Source organism: Scheffersomyces amazonensis (assembly GCF_036850825.1).
Source record: "Scheffersomyces amazonensis strain UFMG-HMD-26.3 chromosome Unknown RJT21scaffold_1, whole genome shotgun sequence".
NCBI classification, from domain to species: domain Eukaryota; kingdom Fungi; phylum Ascomycota; class Pichiomycetes; order Serinales; family Debaryomycetaceae; genus Scheffersomyces; species Scheffersomyces amazonensis.
The window spans coordinates 2,520,423-2,539,234 of NW_027042741.1; the positions used below are offsets into that span (position 1 = coordinate 2,520,423).

At 33.0% G+C, this 18,812-nt stretch overlaps 8 protein-coding genes across 8 annotated transcripts; 4 read left to right on the forward strand and 4 right to left on the reverse strand. All coding sequences in view use genetic code 12, as the record gives it.

The window, feature by feature from the left end:
- Window positions 1–525: 525 nt before the first annotated feature.
- On the forward strand, window positions 526–1,760 carry RHB1 (putative GTPase). The gene has a single exon (XM_064883474.1). The coding sequence runs from the start codon at window positions 917–919 to the stop codon at window positions 1,463–1,465; it is 549 nt and encodes a 182-aa protein (XP_064741506.1). The 5' UTR covers window positions 526–916; the 3' UTR covers window positions 1,466–1,760.
- Window positions 1,761–1,823: 63 nt separating this feature from the next.
- On the forward strand, window positions 1,824–4,569 carry RJT21DRAFT_117826 (nucleoside diphosphatase). The gene has a single exon (XM_064880847.1). It carries the CDS (start codon window positions 1,925–1,927, stop codon window positions 4,355–4,357), a length of 2,433 nt encoding a protein of 810 aa, XP_064741507.1. The 5' UTR covers window positions 1,824–1,924; the 3' UTR covers window positions 4,358–4,569.
- Window positions 4,570–5,374: 805 nt separating this feature from the next.
- Window positions 5,375–5,977, forward strand: RJT21DRAFT_4713 (uncharacterized protein; the record flags this gene model as incomplete). The annotated part of the gene is made up of 1 exon (XM_064884709.1): window positions 5,375–5,977. One exon carries the CDS (start codon window positions 5,375–5,377, stop codon window positions 5,975–5,977), a length of 603 nt encoding a protein of 200 aa, XP_064741508.1.
- Window positions 5,978–6,559: 582 nt separating this feature from the next.
- Window positions 6,560–7,744, reverse strand: RJT21DRAFT_137756 (uncharacterized protein; the record flags this gene model as incomplete). The annotated part of the gene is made up of 1 exon (XM_064883303.1): window positions 6,560–7,744. One exon carries the CDS (start codon window positions 7,742–7,744, stop codon window positions 6,560–6,562), a length of 1,185 nt encoding a protein of 394 aa, XP_064741509.1.
- An 82-nt stretch (window positions 7,745–7,826) lies between these two features.
- Window positions 7,827–9,643, reverse strand: CEM1 (fatty acid synthase). Its single transcript, XM_064880848.1, has one exon. It carries the CDS (start codon window positions 9,621–9,623, stop codon window positions 8,310–8,312), a length of 1,314 nt encoding a protein of 437 aa, XP_064741510.1. The 5' UTR covers window positions 9,624–9,643; the 3' UTR covers window positions 7,827–8,309.
- A 75-nt stretch (window positions 9,644–9,718) lies between these two features.
- Window positions 9,719–11,310, reverse strand: RJT21DRAFT_117830 (uncharacterized protein). Its single transcript, XM_064880849.1, has one exon. The coding sequence runs from the start codon at window positions 11,281–11,283 to the stop codon at window positions 9,736–9,738; it is 1,548 nt and encodes a 515-aa protein (XP_064741511.1). The 5' UTR covers window positions 11,284–11,310; the 3' UTR covers window positions 9,719–9,735.
- A 1,013-nt stretch (window positions 11,311–12,323) lies between these two features.
- Window positions 12,324–13,103, reverse strand: TRY4 (Try4p; the record flags this gene model as incomplete). Its single annotated transcript, XM_064880041.1, has 1 exon — window positions 12,324–13,103. The coding sequence occupies one exon, from the start codon at window positions 13,101–13,103 to the stop codon at window positions 12,324–12,326; it is 780 nt and encodes a 259-aa protein (XP_064741512.1).
- Window positions 13,104–15,313: 2,210 nt separating this feature from the next.
- Window positions 15,314–18,791, forward strand: ATG9 (autophagy protein). The gene has a single exon (XM_064880850.1). The coding sequence runs from the start codon at window positions 15,513–15,515 to the stop codon at window positions 18,624–18,626; it is 3,114 nt and encodes a 1,037-aa protein (XP_064741513.1). The 5' UTR covers window positions 15,314–15,512; the 3' UTR covers window positions 18,627–18,791.
- Window positions 18,792–18,812: the final 21 nt, after the last annotated feature.

The following is an 18,812-nucleotide window of genomic DNA, read 5'->3' on the forward strand; positions in this document are numbered from 1 at the left end:
AATTTAACAAAAACCAAAGTAATAGTAACTAGAGTTTCTACTACTTTTATATTATATACCTGTACATATTAGATATCCATCAATGCATATATTATTCCCATGAATATAGTTATTATTATAAGCCTAATTGAATATTCATGATTCAAAAAATTAAGAGTTACGTCGCATTCTTACATAAGCAAGGAAATATCTGTCTAAACAGTCTCACACGACTACGACGATCTTCATAACTTAGCAAAGGACAAAAATCGTTCTATACATAACTATAAGATTCACTACATAATTCAATATTGTATTTAGTTGATCAGATAAGGTGAGATTTTGAAGATGTAAAATATCTTCTGTATATATGGGACTCATGAATTTCAAAATTTCATTATATATCACAAGTAGTTGCTGTACCATATTCTTATCTGTACGTCATTTTCTTTGTTCTTCTTATCAATTTTAGCGAACCATCTTAACTATGCGAAAATTCTCTCTGTTCATCGTTTGTTTGGCTGATTTTTTCGGTTGAAATTATTGACTGTTAATTTATCAACCAGCAGTACCGGAGCTCATTAGTCATCTTTATCAGATACTGCTAACTATTGGAGGTTTGATAGAAATATCAAATACCAGATTATACTGTTCAGCTAAGCTTATTACTATCGCTATACGGTTATAGTTCTTATCCATATCTTGTTATCGAGTTAGGCTCATCCTTAAGTAAGTATAGTGCGGCATCCCCAGTACCACTCACTAGGTTCCCATAAACCACAAACTACATACCACAAACCTTATAATTTCATAAAACTGATATCTTGTATCTCATATATCATAGTAGATATCTCGTAGTACTTATCAAACATCTCATATTCCAGTATTTTTTTTGCTTTATACTAATAGATTATATACATATACATCACAATCCAAAATGGTCAAAGCTCGTAAAATAGCAGTTGTTGGATCTCGTTCAGTTGGTAAATCATCAATGACAGTAAGATTTGTCGAAGACCATTTCGTTGAAAGTTATTATCCAACAATAGAGAATCAGTTTTCTAAGACTATAAATTATAAAAATCAAGATTATGCTATAGAAATATTAGATACAGCAGGTCAAGATGAATTTAGTATAATGAATGAAAAGCATTTAGTAGGTATTCATGGTTATCTCCTTGTATACTCCGTAACTTCCAGACAATCTTTTGAATTAGTAGAAGTAATAAGAGATAAAATATTGAATTCTATTGGAACAGATGTTATCCCATTAGTACTCATTGGTAATAAATGTGATTTAATTTATCAACGTCAAGTTGAAACTTCTGAAGGTGAACAATTAGCTAATAAATTTGGATGTAAATTCTTGGAAACTTCAGTAAGAGAAAATCTTAATATAAATAAAGCTTTCGAGAATTTAATTGAAGAAATTGAAATCATTCATAATCCAACTCCCAAGCAACAAGATAAATGTGTTATAGTTTAATGAATCATCTATACCAAATACAGTTAATGACGCTCTCTACTACTAATATAATCTCATGTTTAATGGCCTTTCTTTCATTCCCACACATGTTCAACTACTGATTTCTGTTTAATTGTGTGATCTGATTAAGTTATACTTCTATTACTATTACTATTCCTACTACTACTACTATTATTTATTATTAATTATTACTTATGATTATTCTTATTTTTTTAACTAACTCTATAGTCTTTTATTATACACTTAATAAGCCCACCAGTAACACATATAATACAATATTTATCTTTAACTTTCATAGTAGATAATTAGGCACAAGATGCACGATGGCTTCGCTCATGGCTTGGCTAGTTCGGAGCTATGTCCGCTACGCACAAAAGTAACACCATACAAAAAAACTAATAGGGGCCGGAGTATCAAACTACAATTCCATTATCTATCTAATAACGAACGACTAACACCATGACTATGATAAATTCAATGGAACCTAGAAAGAAGAAGAAAAGTAAAGATAAAAATTATATTACACCAGGACCTATATATTCTAAAAATGATATACCTTATGATTATATGGTAATCATTGATGCAGGATCAAGTGGTTCAAGAGTTTATGTATATAATTGGTTAAATCCAGAGTATGCTTTGAAAGATGAATATGAATTAACCAAAACGAAACCAAAGGCTCCGCTAGATATTAATCTTTTTAAACATTTTGCTTTAGAAAAATATGATACTGATTCCGAGAGTGAAGATGAGAATGATCATGAAAATGATAATGATAGTGAGAATGATAAAGATAATGAAAGTGAAGGTGAAGGAGAACAGTCAACTAATAAAGATTCTATCAGTACCAACAGTACCGATTCTCAAATAAAATTTCCTAAAATCAAATCCAAGAAGAAATGGCATCAAAAGATTAAACCTGGGATATCTTCTTTTCAAATGAGTCCTCAAAAGATTGGAAATCATCATATTAAATATTTATTAACTCTTGCTAGTTCGGTAGTGCCTAAATCTCAACATTATCGTACTCCAATATTTCTTCATTCAACAGCTGGTATGAGATTATTAACTCCCACCGAACAACAACAGATTCTTGGAAATATATGTAGTTATATTACTTCTAATTCTGATTTTTATATCCCTGATTGTGCATCTCATATCAATGTTATAGATGGTGATTTCGAAGGGATTTATGGTTGGTTAGCTATTAACTCACTTAAGGGATCATTTGATCATCCAGAAATGCATGATCATGGTAAACTGCACTATACTTATGGTTTATTGGATATGGGTGGTGCATCAACACAAGTGGTATTTCAACCAAATACAACAGAAATTGAAGAACACCAAAAGAGCTTATACCGTATTAACTTGAACCAATTACCAGTACTAACGAATTCATCGAACTTGGTAGATTCAATTACCGAATCTGAGCCTAAATCTGAGGGATCATATTATGAACCAAAACATCTTGAATTTAATATTTATTCTGATTCCTTCTTAGGATTTGGTATGTATCAAGCTCATACTAGATACTTAGAATCTTTACTTGGTACTTATTTACGTGATCATGACGTGACTGATCATGATAAATATTATGGAAATATTGGTAAACCTATGACAGATCCATGTTTACCGAAGGGTTATACAACTACAGCTCAAATTGGAGAATTCAATGTAGATTTTACAGGTAGTAGTGACTTTCCCAAATGTCTTGAAATGATCTTTCCAGTTATACTGAATAGTACTTATGGCGCAACTCAAAGTGATAAAACTGATTGTAAACAATTTGAGGGTCCAGATCAAGTTAGTTCATGTCTCTTAAATGATTTAGTCCCTGCTTTCGATTTTGATGTTAATCATTTTGTAGGCGTTAGTGGATATTGGGAAGCAATTACAAATTTATTGTCTTATGATAAGTCTACTCGAGATGATGACGGTGAAGATGAAGAAGGTGAAGATGGCAAATCAAAAGTTGAGGATCAATCTGATACTTATGATTACAAGCTCATCTATCAAGAAACTTCTAAACTTTGTTCACAACAATTCAGTAGACTAATCACATTAAACAAAGCTAAGGCACCTGAAAATCGATTATCAGAAGATGAATTGACTGAGTTATGTTTTAAGTCTTCTTGGGTATTAAATTTCTTACATTTAGGATTAGGCTTTCCTCGATTTGGAATTGATGATGAAAAATCTCAAAAGAATACCCATTTTAAATCCCTTGAATTGGTTGAAGAATTAGATGGGTCTGCTTTCTCTTGGACATTGGGTCGTGCTCTTCTTTATGCCAATGATGAATATGTTCAAGCTTTCAATAATTATACTTTAATATCTAGAGGAATATCAGAAGATCAAGAATTAGAAGATCTACTTACAAGACCCGGATTATACTCTTCTTCTGCTCCTAGTGATTATCATTTTGGAGCTGAACAGAATGGAATATACCCTCGTCCACGATTTGTTAAACCCGACCCAAATGCAAAATATCATCATTATGATTACGAAACAAACTATAAGGCAGAATCTGCAGAACTGAAATGGTATATTGAACCTCATAGATGGTATGGAATAATTATTTTTATGTTTTTGCTTGGATTTATTGGTTGGTTAATGTTAGGTAGAAGTGGTAGATCGCTTATATTTGAAAAAATTAGAATTAAAGCTTCAAGAATACTCCATCCTTTCTTAAATATATTCAATAGAAATCCCTACATTGCTGTTAGTGAACAACATCTACAAGATCTTGAAAATGGTGATGGATTTGAATTAGATGACATTACCAGTGAAGACGATAAGCCACAAGAACTGCTACAATCACAGGGATCTTCACCTAGTGACGAAGACGATATTGACAAACAATTCAAGATCGACAGTGATGAAGAGTAATTAGTGTAAATAATGAATGTCTATATGTATTTTGTAGTAAGGAGGTGGTGGCTGCAATTCTTTTTGAATATATGTATTAACCAAAAGAAATTGTCCACTGGTGACAAAGGACTCATAGTTGAAGAATTGAATAATGACAAGTTGTCAAAAGTTACTATGGTAGAGTAAAAACGTTAAGAGTACGAGTAAGAAAGGAAAGAATCAGCCTGTGGTTTTTTACACTCTACTTTAGGAATAAAGACCCCTCCAAAAAGAAAAAAAAATAAACGCAATTTATGCTAAGTGCCGCGGGATTATGAACATTTATCGAGTTGTTGCATTTGCATGTTGCCTCTGTCGAAATTTTTACCGAACCAGAATATAAATGGTAGTGGGATTCGTCCAGTTAGCCTCGCACAGTCACGGCGTTCTGGATGCTTAATACAGAACTCAAAATTAAATCAATATAGCCGCTCCAAGAGGTGGCAAAATGTGCATTGCAATTGGATCTATAAATAGTTCCACTCCTATCGATCTCCTTCTAAGAAGTGACAAGCTTCTATATTCTTGTGTCTTAAAACATAATTGGACAGTTCTTTCTATTTCTTGGCATCACCTTTGAGCCAATTGAATCTAAAATTTGTACCTATAATACTACAAATCAAGATGGATTAATGGGAATTTTCTCCATGGTTAATAACTTCCTGAAATAGAATGCCCCGGGACCTACTTAAATTAGAATTCTTTTGGCGAAAGAGGTGACGAATCAATGTTATAAATAATTCTCTGAAGAACCATGTTTTTCATTCATCTAATGTTACTTGCCTATAGAGTACCATCTTTGTATCATCACCTTGACAAAGTATCTCGAATGACAACCAGGTTCTATTCACTCATAATTCCTTTGCTAATTATCCTAATTGTACTCACCAACAATGAGCTTAAAACCCATCATCATATTGTCTTATTTCTTTACCTACTTGATGCCATTTACATGCGCATTTAGATCAAATAATTATACTATTGATACTAATAACTATGGTTAATGACACTGCGTCTAAACCTTCAAATTATGGCAGTACCGCACTTAAAAATGTCTATCCAGATTGGTTTGCTTTCTTAGAAAATGATAATGGAAAATTTGGGTTTGAAATTAGTGACACCTACTCCACAAATTCTATGTTAGCAAAGCGCATAGATATAAGAATTTGTACCCATTCTGCTAATAATGCTGGGGTATGCTTAACGGGTGGTGCTTTCGCTTATCAAGTACTTAAAGACATAGCCAATGGTATCAAGAGTCTACTGAACCAAAATAATTGCCATTCGGACTTTGCAACCATTCATGTTTATAATGGCATTAACGTGTACTGGCAAGCTGGTGAAATTACTGGGGCTTGTGATACAACTGCTCTCACGTCAACAATTGAAGGTTCGCTTGATGAGCATGTGGGGAAGACAAATGGTAAGAAAATATGTGCATTCCAGTGCTTAAAATTAACACATGGTGGAAAATGGACCTTTTATCTTAAGTTTGGTACGGACAGGTATTTAGTTCAGAACACTGGTTGCAGTAGCAAATCAGGTGAATATTTTAGCTGTACAAGTGGAGGTGAAAACAGTGTAGGTAAGAATTTATAAAATTCAAAAATCGAAAGCTAAATGAAACAGTACTTTAGCTTTATATTCAAGACGCGTACCGAAATTCGTTTATATCGAATGGTATGGGTTCTTAATAACCAGTGGTAATTGGCTCATACTAAATTTGAAAAGGCAGCTCTTTTAAGTTTTATTCGCACCAATTGCCAGAATTACTTCATAGCAACCTGTGAGGGTCATAAATGCTACTTGTGGGAATTAATAGAATTAATCTCTGCTCAAATTTTATTGCATGTTGTTTTTATTATTATATACTTGAATGTTTGAACTTGATGAGTGAGATTTTAGTGTACTGATATTTGTAAGAGTAAATGTGTTTAGATTTTTTATGTAAAGATAATGTATAGTATTTGTACATAAAATAACGGCTCGGTTCGGCACACAATATATGCAGGATAAAGGCCGCAAAAAAATCATAGCCAAATTTGGAACTGTGGCTCGGTTTTTTTAAAAAAGGTCTAATTTTATATAATTGAATGTATTCATGCTCTATGACAAAATATAGGTAATCATAATAATAATAATAATAAATATAATAAATAATAGTAGAAATTATCGAAGTACTTAAATGGAGACAACATATTTTTCACCTTTAGCACCAAGAACCTCTAAATCATTGAGCGCATCATGAATTATATGTAAACCACCTTGATAATGTCTATATCTGACTGGTTTGATTTGATGATTGTTAAAGAAATGCGTAGTAATATTTACAAATTGTTTTCCGTAATCAATATTTTCATGGAATTCTTTGATAACAACTTGTCTGATTTCGACAGACTCAGGAATGTCTTGCTTTGGAAGCCCTACAATCCCAGAAAATAATGGTTTAATTGAAGTTGAATTAGATAAAATGTCTAATACTATGGTTGATGTATCCTTAGAAACACAATCAATACCATATTTGATATTTGTGCTAAATGCAAGGGCTAGGGATTTAATTTCTTGTGATGATAAATGTCTATTGATTACTATATCTGCTCCCAATTCTTTAAGGTAAATTTCATGATCTAAGCTTGCAATTGAGATAACTTTCAACCCGTGAAGTTTAGCCAATTGTGTAGCATAGAGTCCAACAACAGTTGCACCACCCCATATAATAATTGACTCATTCTTAGTAAATTCTTTAGCTGGATGCTCAGTTAATTCAAATTGAAAACTATTGTAAAAGATGATACCTGCTGTAACTAATCCTACCCCAATAGTTGCTCCATCTTCAAAAGAAAACTTAGGTGGTAATTTCCATACCAATCTTGAGTCTATAGCTGTATATTGTTGGAAAGTACTTGTACGATTGTCACGATAACTGGTACTACTCACTATGACTTTATCACCAGGAGAAAATTCATGAGATTTAACATTAGAACCAGTCTTAACCACTATTCCACTACTTTCTCTACCATTTATCCATGGAAAATGATAAATGCCAAATTGGTACTTCTTACCTTTCCAATCTATAGGATTAAGACCAACAGCTTTGTTCTCTATCAAAATATCATGTTCGCCTAATTTAGGAATTGGATATTGATGTTGAATTTGTAATGGTTCATCAAAATTGGTTATCAGCAATACTGATTGTGAACATTTATCAAATGTTATCTGTTTTATTATATCATCTTCCTCCACAAATTCGTCATTTTCAATTGTGAAGCTTGAAATATACAGTTCTTCCTGTTTAACAGCAGCAGCTAAATGTAATTTCTGCAATCTACGTAATCTACTTCTAGTTCTAGTAGTGATAGTTGACATTTGTGATAGTTCAATATATGGTATAACTATCAAATATCCATAACTAAAGAAATTGAAAATTATTTATATCTAAATCATTATGCAAAGTATTACGAAATTAGAAGTACAAAGTAAAGAGGACTACATATAACAAAATAAGACTAAATAGGTATACGACCTTGTAATAGTTTTCTTATTTACTACCATATAATTCCCGAACCGAAGCCGGGAAAATTTAATAACTAAAATCCACACTGTCCAAGACATGCACCTCAGAAAAAGGGTAGAGAAAAATATTGCAACAAAATAGAAATTTTGCATTATCACCAAACGAGTGAGAAAATACAATTTAGGTTTGAACCACAGTTGCGAATCATTTCATTTGCTCTTCGGCTCATACTTTTTACTAGTGACTATAGCAATTGATTGTTGCCTAAGTTTAGCCCACACATTCATATGCCGAGCCTACTACTGCAGCTACTGGGATGTGATCAGTAAATCAGTCGTATATTGTCGTTAGGCCATGATTACATATACAAAGTAGTTACATGTAGTACACGTAGTTGATGCTTACTATTAGTGATTTTCAAGAGAATTTCTTGAAACATACCGTGGCGTTGACTCCACCAAATCCAAATGAATTGCAAATGGCATAATTGATATCTTTGGATTTGGCGACATTAGGTACGTAATCGAATTTAAACAAAGATTGTGAGTCTTCTTTATGTTGACCAATTTGATCAAGATTAAGGGTAGGTGGTACAATGGAATCTTTAATAGCTTTAATGGTAAATATTGATTCAACAGCTCCTGCAGCACCTAATAAGTGTCCAATAGATGATTTGTTAGAAGATACAGCAACATTGTTAGTGTTATCACCAAATAATCGAACCATAGCATTGTTTTCAGCCCTATCTCCAATGACTGTTGAAGTAGCATGTGCATTAATATAATCAATATCATTAACATTAATTCCACTTCTTTCAACAGCTATCTTCATTGACCGATATGCCCCATCTCCATTTTCTAAAGGCGCAGTTATATGATGTGCATCACCTGAAAGTCCATAACCTTTAATTTCTGCATATATATTGTCTGGATTCACACCTCTTTTTAAAGCATGCTCTAAACTTTCTATAACAACTATACCAGAACCTTCACCCAAAACAAATCCATTCCTATTAGCATCGAATGGACGACTTGCTTTTTCAGGGGTATCATTAAATTCAGTAGTTACAGATCTGGCACGAGCAAATCCAGATAAAGCCAATGGATGAATAGATGATTCCGTACCTCCACAAATCATGACATCGGCATAGTCGTTCTTAATAAAATTATAAGCATCACCTATAGCATGTAATCCTGTAGCACAAGCAGTTGATACAGAATGGAGAGGACCTTGAAATCCATATTTAATTGATATATTACCAGCAGCCATATTTGTAAGTAACTTTGGTACAAATAATGGCTGAACTTTCCTATATCCAGATTCATTAAATCCTATAGCATTCTCATATAAATCATGAAATGATCCTATCCCACTTCCAACTGCTACTCCAATTCTATCCTTAGGAGTATCAGTATCATTGATTAATTTAGAATCTTCAAGTGCTTCTTTAGTAGCAGCTAAACCATATTGAGCAAATAAAGCTAATCTTCGTGCTTCACCCCTTTCAAAATGATCTTCAGGATCCCATTTCCCTTCTGTCAATGAGCCATGAGGCACTTTTCCTATAACTTTCGAAGGTATCTTATCCCAACCATCTTTTTCATAATTAGGTAAAGAAGTTGTCGATATGATACCACTCTTTCCTGCAATTAAATTTCTCCAAGTCACAGGTACTCCAACACCCAATGGCGTGACCAACCCTAAACCTGTAATGACAACTCTTCTAGACATTTGAACTAATACAGTTCAACTTACCGGTAAGTGAAAAATTTGGGTTTCGGTTTTAGTGCTTACATATTTTTTTTCCGGGGTGAGATGCAAAAATTCAACATCCATTTCTTCACTATATAATACTATTGTACAATTCTATATAACTTTGTACCCGCTTAACATCTCCTACTACAAAGTTTATGTTATTCTCAGCAACCTGTTCGCCTATATTGGTATTATTTATGAGTTTAATCCATGTCGAAAAGGCTTCTTCTTCAGTAATGTTAGTTGCGAAACCCGGATTTAAAGTTAGGAAAGTTTTGATTTCTTCTATATGATCTTTAAAATGTTCAATACAAGTTTGAAGATATTCATCTAGCTTCAATTTCTTTAAATTTATTTTACTATCAGGATGTTCTTTCTTATACGATTTTTCAAATTGAGTTTGGTTAGTTAACATTGTTTTGAACGATCGATAAATAGAATCTTTCTCCTTCAGGGATAGCGCGATGGAATTGATCTCTTTAAAGTGTGAATTGTAAAACTGTTGATATACTAAAGATTTAATTTCTTTTTTATATTGCTGTAAGAGCTTGAAATACTCAAGAGTAGGAGTAGGATACTTCTCTGAGTAAATTTCTTGTTCGCTATCAACTTCCAGGTCTTCATCTACCTCATTTCCGCTATCTTCATCTACGTCTAGTGCACTTTCTTCCTTCTGTCTTTCAATAATCCAGTTATTAAATATTTGTTCTCGTGCTTTACCGTCTTCAATAGAATAATATTCCGGATACTTTACAAACTCACTGATTAATTCCTCTTCTACGAGTGCCCAAGAATCATACACCGAAATTCTTGACTTAAATGTATCTAGAAGCTTTATAAAGTCATCATTTTGTTCCAACTCTTCCTGATCATCTATAGATAAATCCAACCCAACATTCAAGTCCGAATTCTCTTCGTGGTCATCAACTGATAAATCCAATCCTTCATTAATGTTACTGTCCTCTTCGGCTTCATGATTCTGTTCTGGCCCCTTCTCCTCTTCCTCCTCTTCCTTCTCCTCTTCTTCGTCGTCGTCCTCGTCATCTTCTTCACTGGAAGAATACCCTAAGGAAATTCCAATTCCACCTGATTGAACTAAAGGTTTAGGAGATTGTGATTCTGGACTCGAGATATTGGGATCATCTTCAGCTCCGGCAGATCCAGTTTTGTTCAAATACCCCCCTTCTCTTAATATATCTCGTACAAGATCTTCATCAACAACAACTTCATCTACGACTTCACGTTCATGCTCAGAATCGACAGTCTCGTCAATATCGTTAATATCAAGTTCATCCTCTTGGCTGATCTCGACATGTTGTATCGCCTCATCTTCATCAATCTTTTTCTCATTTCTGATCCAGTTGAATCCAATATTCCTGGCAAACAATAAACTCAATTCATTAAACTCAAAGGCTGAAATGAAGGTCTCCCATTCATCATCTTCAAACAAATGACGGAAGTCTCCCAATTGCCAATATGCTTCCTTTGATTGTGAATTGAAATAAAAGTGTACATTAGTTGTTGTAAGTATCACATACCAATAAGAATTAATGTCGTCAGATTTCTTCGATATATAAGGGATTTTATATTGAGATTGTGGTAGTCCCTTTTCCTGTTTCAATCTCTTAGACGACATTGTCCATCCTCTATTCTACTAATAACCTCTTCTCTATACCCAGTTGGTGTGAATAATATTGTACTTGATATTGGGTCGTGCATTGATGCCAAACGATTGCGAAAACCCATGTCCCCACCGATTTTGCAAATTCCTAAAGCATGATAAGTGATTAGTCACTTATTTATATTTAGGATATGGGTACAGGATATAGAGAATGAAGAAGTCGAGAAGCTAGAAACAGGCTATTCTTTTGAAAATTTTCGATTGAGTTATTTGTGTTGGTAGAAGAATAGTAAGATGCTTAACTTAAGACGAACATAAAACGTAAAGCTGGGAGATAAGAGTCAACCAGAGAGTCAACTGAGAGCATCATATTACTTTTGTATACATGATAGTTTAATAATAATATTCTAAATAGTAACTGGTATGTGAGGCACCAATTCATAAATGAATAGGGGCATAAACCCACGCTCAGTATCCCACTTACCCACCGATTGGAGGAATCTCAGTTCCTTTAGTTCCGAATATCTTTGGCACGTTAGTGTCTCAAAACAATAAACTTTCCGAGGATACAATTGCCGTTTAATTAGGCTACTACGGTCTCACAGTGTTTCGAGAGATGTAAGTAAATCTACTAATACTACAAGAATTGTTGTCTCTCATTATTGCTTGAGTTTAACACATATAATTAAATTCGTTATGCTTTATTTTCTGGTAGTCATTAAGTATTTAAAATCATTACAAAAATAAATCAATAAAGTGTTTTGTAGGGGTAACATTATAAAGATAAAGAGAACACATCAGTGAAAAAAGTATCAAACTTTTCTTCTACTAAGGATTGTTAATTTTTGTAAATATCATCATGATCATAATTCTTTTCATTATTAATGACTCGATAACTCTTCAAAATCCAGTTTTAAAGAGGGATAAAATCAGTAGAAGTTCCGGAATAAGTAAATAAATAAGTAAATAAAGGATGGAATAAATAGTACACTTATAAGTAAGCATGTTAATAAATATCATGAAAATTAATGTAAGTTGGAGAATATCGTTACTCATCAACTAACTAACATATTAACCGAAATCTTCAATCTCTTCTTTTCTGGAGTTTGATAATCTCTTTTAGTCTTTTTTGAGGTGGAAGTATCATTTGGAATTGTTGTAGAATTTGAAGTAGAAACCGAAGGAGAAATAGCACTATAATTTGTCAGGTGGGAAGAAGTGTTGCTATTACTTGAACTAACCGGTGTTATTAAGGTTGCAGAAAGTGAGGTTAAGTCTCCATTATCAATGCTTCTTCTCATTGTTTTTGAATTGGTTGTTGTTGTGGTTTGTAAAGTTGGACTATTATTTGTTGAACTGGAAGAACTTAATGAGTCATTATCATCCTCATTTTCATCGTCTTCGGCGTTATTGTCCGGATGATAATGATTAATTTCATTCCGTTTGTACAGTTTTCGGATTCTACTAACAGCCAATTCACTACCTTGATGTAAATTTTTAGCATGTCTTAGTAAAAGATCTCTTCTTGAAAATGGTCTAGTACAGATACCACAAGTAAAGGGTTTTAATTTATTATGGGTTGATAATGTATGTCTAGTTAAATGTTCTTCTCTGGTGAATGCTCGATTACATTGTTGACAGTTGTAAATTCTTGGATTACCGGAAGGTGTTTTACTTCCATAATTGTTATTCTTTTCAAAATTTGAGTCATTATCATCGATGGTATTGTTACTATTGTCTTGTTGATTATTGGTTGAACCTGTGCTACGTGAGCTTGAAGGTGGTGATACTGTTATAGGTGATGGTACAGGGTAAGCAGAAGATATTGAGCTCATCTTGTACTAACTTGTGTAGTAGATACGGTATAATAATTTCTACTGTAGGAATACTTGGATATGGTATTGACAATTCTGTTGCTGGAGAGTCCGAATTTAAACTAAAAGTCCGGGGTACAAGCGATATTATGGCAGGAATATTTTTGACAGGGCACTATTACGATATGGACGAATAGGTTGAAGCCAGGTGGTAAATATGATATTATGATATATGATGAAGTTAGAAGAAAGGAGTAATAAGGGATTTTAAAAATCCAAGCAAAAGTAGGGTATAGAAAAATTTACAGAGTATTTCCAATTGGATATATAGTGGTATCCAAAACAGTCAGACATTTTTCTTTGTAGGCAGACAGACAATCCAATGTTTGTTCTCTTGCACAGGGAGGAGGTGGGGGCGGGTTTGTGTAACTTTCACCCCCGCATTATTTATTCTGTAGTAGAGAAATAAGATGTGTATTTCGAAAAAATAAAGCTAAGCAGGAGGGGGTGGAGACAAAGACTGCATATCGTACTGAGAGCGTTGATTTCAACTAGATGATCTACATGTATATAACAGCTGAGGAAGAAGTGTACATAAATAATACGAGTTCTAAAGTGGTTAGATGAGAACAGCTGTATCATTACCTATTGAAATGGAGTGCATTATATAAGTAAATTGCTTTGCATGGTGTTAATATACGAACTAAAAATTGAATCCAAGTCAAAAAGTTATGATCATTTAGTCTTTTGCAAAGTCTATTTTAAAGAAAATATTAATAGTAAGAATAAAATAATAAAATTATAAGAAATGCTAAGAGAATTCTAAATCTCGTTACGCCCTGACAATATAAAAACACTATTATTTGAAAGTATTGCTGATTTTATTTATTTATTTATTTGTTTATTAATAATCTTAGTTGATTTTGAATATACGAGGTCTGGGGTTTGCTATCTAGGTTTAATGGGCTGAGAAATTCCTTCCATTAAAGCTAAACTTAATAGGCTTATTGAATCATATAAATTTTCTTGTCATACTTCTTTTAGCTTAGAAGACTACTCGTTAAATTCTTGGATGAGGATACACATTTATGTAAAATATGGGGTAGTTAAAATTTGAAGATAGTTTTTCGGAACTACATCCCGACGAGAAGCAATGGACCATAAGTAATAAGTGTATAATATATATAATATTAATATTATATAGTTTGAACGATTTGATGATGAAGAGTAAATGGGTGATATAAGTCGTATAAAAATGAAGACGTTCTGGATTCTGGAGGAGGGGGACAAAAGGAACTTTCTGCTATAAATGAGGGGGGGTCTTTGAACTAAGAAATTAAATCCCTTACAGTGGGGAGATTGTTCTCGCTCGATACTTAAGGTCATTCCGAGAAATTATCGTTACAAATTCAAGTGACTAGCTTGACTCGGAGTCAATCATTGAACGAAACACCGTAGAAAACTGCGGTATTGGAATAATTAAAAAACTCCGGGGAGGGGTGGAGATATACAGGACGTGACCCCAGAAACAGACATAAAATGACAGACAAAGCGAGATGTGTTTGAAAACAGAAACCGTCAAACATTGAGTGGGGGTGTAGACCCTAAAGAGGGGGTGTCGGAGTAGTCATGTGCTCTATAACCATAGGTCTAGCATATAAATCTACTACTTTTATAAAATGTATGATTATAACAGGTGATAAACTTCCCTTATTTACAAGCCCGATAGCAAGCCAGTAAAAAGTAACAACAGGTACCACATGCAAATGAACAATTATATGCCGTAGTTGAAATTATTGGTAACAGGCTTAAAACATAATTTGTAGTATATGCACAAGCGCAATTCAAGTATCTAGTATTTGCGCATCTATACAATTTCACCGAAACTAATTAGGTCATTATTCATTAGTTATCTCATGTACTTTTGCATAGTCAACTATGGCTGAAACGATGAATGGTAACCAATTGTAGGTAACTGCCAGTAACCACCTCAATCCTGCAGGCACGGCCGGACAGACACTGGTTCAACAACCAATCTACAATAGAGATAATATCTTCAGATCGCTCTGTCAACATTATATACATACATTTCAATCATTGAACTATTTAATCATTGAATCATTCAATTTAATTAGTTACTTAATTAAGTAATTATTAATTATTATTTCAATTAACAACCACCTTAACAACCCACCTCTTACTATTCCTCTATGTAGATGACCATTGCACGACTGATAAACACGCTCCTTTTGTGGCCCGCATTTCGCAAGCCAGTCCGGGCTGTATGCAGGCCACACCAATCCAGATAACCAGATTGAGAAAGGTTAAGCTGGAGGTATAGAGCCGCTGATATTGATATTACATAATACACAGAGCATTAAGATCAAATAGAACAGCTCGAAGAGGCATATAAAATATAGTTAATGACTAATGTCCAGTTTTAATAATCGTAATCCGTTTGATCAGTATAGAGCTGGCACATCATCGACATCCAAGTCCAATGGCAATAGTACCTATAATAATAACTTGTATGATAATGAAGGAACTACCGATAGTAATAATGAGACATTTCTCTCGAGAATCTTTGGATTGAACTCTATCTATAATCAGTTGAATGAGAATTATGAATATTACGATCCTCAATTCGATAGTGAGTATAGTCAACAGAACCAAGTGGCGATGAGTATGATAAATCAAGATCAACACCTGGATGATGAACATATGGGGATGATAGAAGAAGAGGATGAGGAGGATGAACTCTTACGACCTCAAACTACCACCAGCACCAATAATAACATTACCAATATCGACATAGAGAATAATCCATTAACATCTTCATTTCATAAGAATAGTCTATTGAATTCAGACAATGAGTCAGTTCTGGACTTATATTCATCACGGTCAGCATCTCCTGAACCAACTTTGGCAGTCCAAAAGGTTCCAGACATTGAAGTTGAGGATAATTATACCAATAGAAAAGTTCAATCTCCAACTATACCTACTACAAATGGAGATGTCAAACCGGTATCGAAGAAGCTCAGTTTCAATATATCCAAGCCCAATAACCTCTTTCGATTCAATAACAATAAGGCTGAATTGCCCTTATATAATGAATACACTCCCAACATCAAACCTCCACCAACTAGAACTCAACAGCAATTCCGGAAACCCGCTAAAAATGAACCACAAACTGAAATATCTAACAATTATCAACGGTCAAGTACGGCGTCTCCTCGATTTATAATTCCTCCTAAAGAACGAGCTCTTTGGCTTTGGGCCAATATCATCAATATGGATGATTTCTTGAATGATATGTACTATTATTATCGAGGTAAAGGTCTATTGAATATTGTATTATCTAAGCTTGTGGATTTAGCAATACTTGTATTCATACTATTTTTCACAGTCTTTTTAAAATGGGGGATAAGGTATAGTTATTTCTTTAGTCATTTCAATGATCGATTACCCCATTTAACTCTTGGAGATCTCATAATCGAGAATTTCTTTTGGTCAAATGTCCCATTTATAATTAAATTCTTTCTTTTAGGATTTACTGGCTATATCATACTCCGATTGGTTCAATTATATTTCGATTACAAGAATAAATTAAAGGGGATCCAGACATTTTACAAATATTTAATTAATATAAAGAATGATGATGAATTAATGACTATTAGTTGGAAAACTATTGTTGAAAGATTAATGCTTTTAAAGGATTATAATAGTTTAACATCGACTAGTAATAATAATATGAATGGATCTCAACATTTTATTAATGATTTAAATTCCAAAGTTCGATTAAATGCTCATGATATAGCCAATAGAATCATGAGAAAGGAGAATTATATGATTGCATTAATTAATAAAGATGTCCTTGATTTATCAGTGGATTTTAAAGTGTTTGGTTATCAATTAATTACTAATAAATCCGTACTTACTAAAACTTTAGAATGGAATTTAAAACTTTGTATTAATGATTTTATATTCAATAATGAAGGACAAGTTAATCTGAAGATTTTAAAGGATTCTAATAGAAATCAATTGGCTAAAGAATTAACATCAAGAATTAAACGGGCAGCTATTATTAATGTCATTCTATGTCCATTCATGGTTATTTATTTTGTATTATTATATTTCTTTCGATACTTTAATGAGTATAAATCAAATCCTTCATCTATTGTTGGATTAAGAGAGTATACTCCATATGCTGAATGGAAATTACGAGAATTTAATGAATTATCTCACTTTTTCAATAGAAGATTACAATTATCTATGGGTCCAGCCAATACTTATATTAATCAATTTCCTCGAGGATTTCTAATTATAAATGTATTGAATTTAATTAATTTTATTCTGGGTTCAATCTTAGCGGTATTAGTTATAATGGGATTATTATTAGAAGATGATAATCGAAGTTTCTGGACATTTGAAATCACCGAGGGTAAATCTGCTTTATTCTATATAAGTTTATTTGGTACATTATTTGCTATAACTCTGACATCTAATAATCAATCCAATAATAATAGTACTAATGAATTAAATACGTTTGTTTATGATCCAGAGGCCAGTTTAAGATACGTATCACAATTCACTCATTATTTACCCACCAGTTGGAGGAAAAGATTACATACTATTGAAGTTAAGAATGAGTTTTGTGATTTATTCAGTTTAAAGATTGTCATTATCTTGAATGAAATTCTTAGTGTTATTTTAACTCCATTCTTATTATGGTTTAAAGTACTGAATAGTTCAGGAGCTATCATAGATTTCTTTAGAGAATATAGTGTTCATGTAGATGGATTAGGATATGTTTGTTCGTTTGCTATGTTTAATTTTGAAGAGAAGGATAAGAATATGATGGTTGATTTGAATAATAAGAAGAAAGTTCACAGGGCCAGAAGAAGAAAGATTGCCAAGACAAGTACTAAGAAATCACCTATAACTTCTACTGGAGGTGAAGTAGAATTAAACAATATTATTAAATCTAAAAAGAAAGTTAAGGGAAGCCCAAATTCTGACTATGAAAATGATACTTTTGATGAAACTGACGATGAAGACGATTATAATGATATGAATGTTGATTATAACCAGAATGAGAAAATGTTTAAATCATACATGTACTTTTTAGAAAGTTACGGTGGAGCTAATCCCAATGCATCTGGTAAATCTGGTTCAAACCAGACAGTCAATGGTAGTGCTATGCCCCCCAATGTCCATTCACAAGCTCAGCCTATACCAACTAATAATAGGAGCCATAATATAGCTAACAATAACAATAACATTAATGTTAATGTTAACTCCAATAACCCAACCAACCGGTCCATAATGAACCAATCCATAAATGAACCATCTCCATCAATGCTAATCCAATCGACTATGTCTACTCAAACAGGATTATCTGGTCATGGAGATCACAGTTTAGCCGAGTTTTATAATGTCAATTATAAATTCGATGAAGAAGAGAATGCTAAGGAATCCAAGAATGATAGAGGAGGTTTCTTAGGGATAATCAATCAGGTATATAAACAAGATTTTGATCGTTAAGTATTAAATATACATATACATAGGGTAAATAAAGTAATACTACTAGTAGTTGTTAGTTGTTGTATATGTAGTAGTGTGTATGTATGTAATAGTTAACGCCGCACGCCGCACGCCGCACGATGCTGTATCCGATAATTTTTTTTTATTCTTAATATAATTTTTTTTTTCACTACAAAATCATCTTAA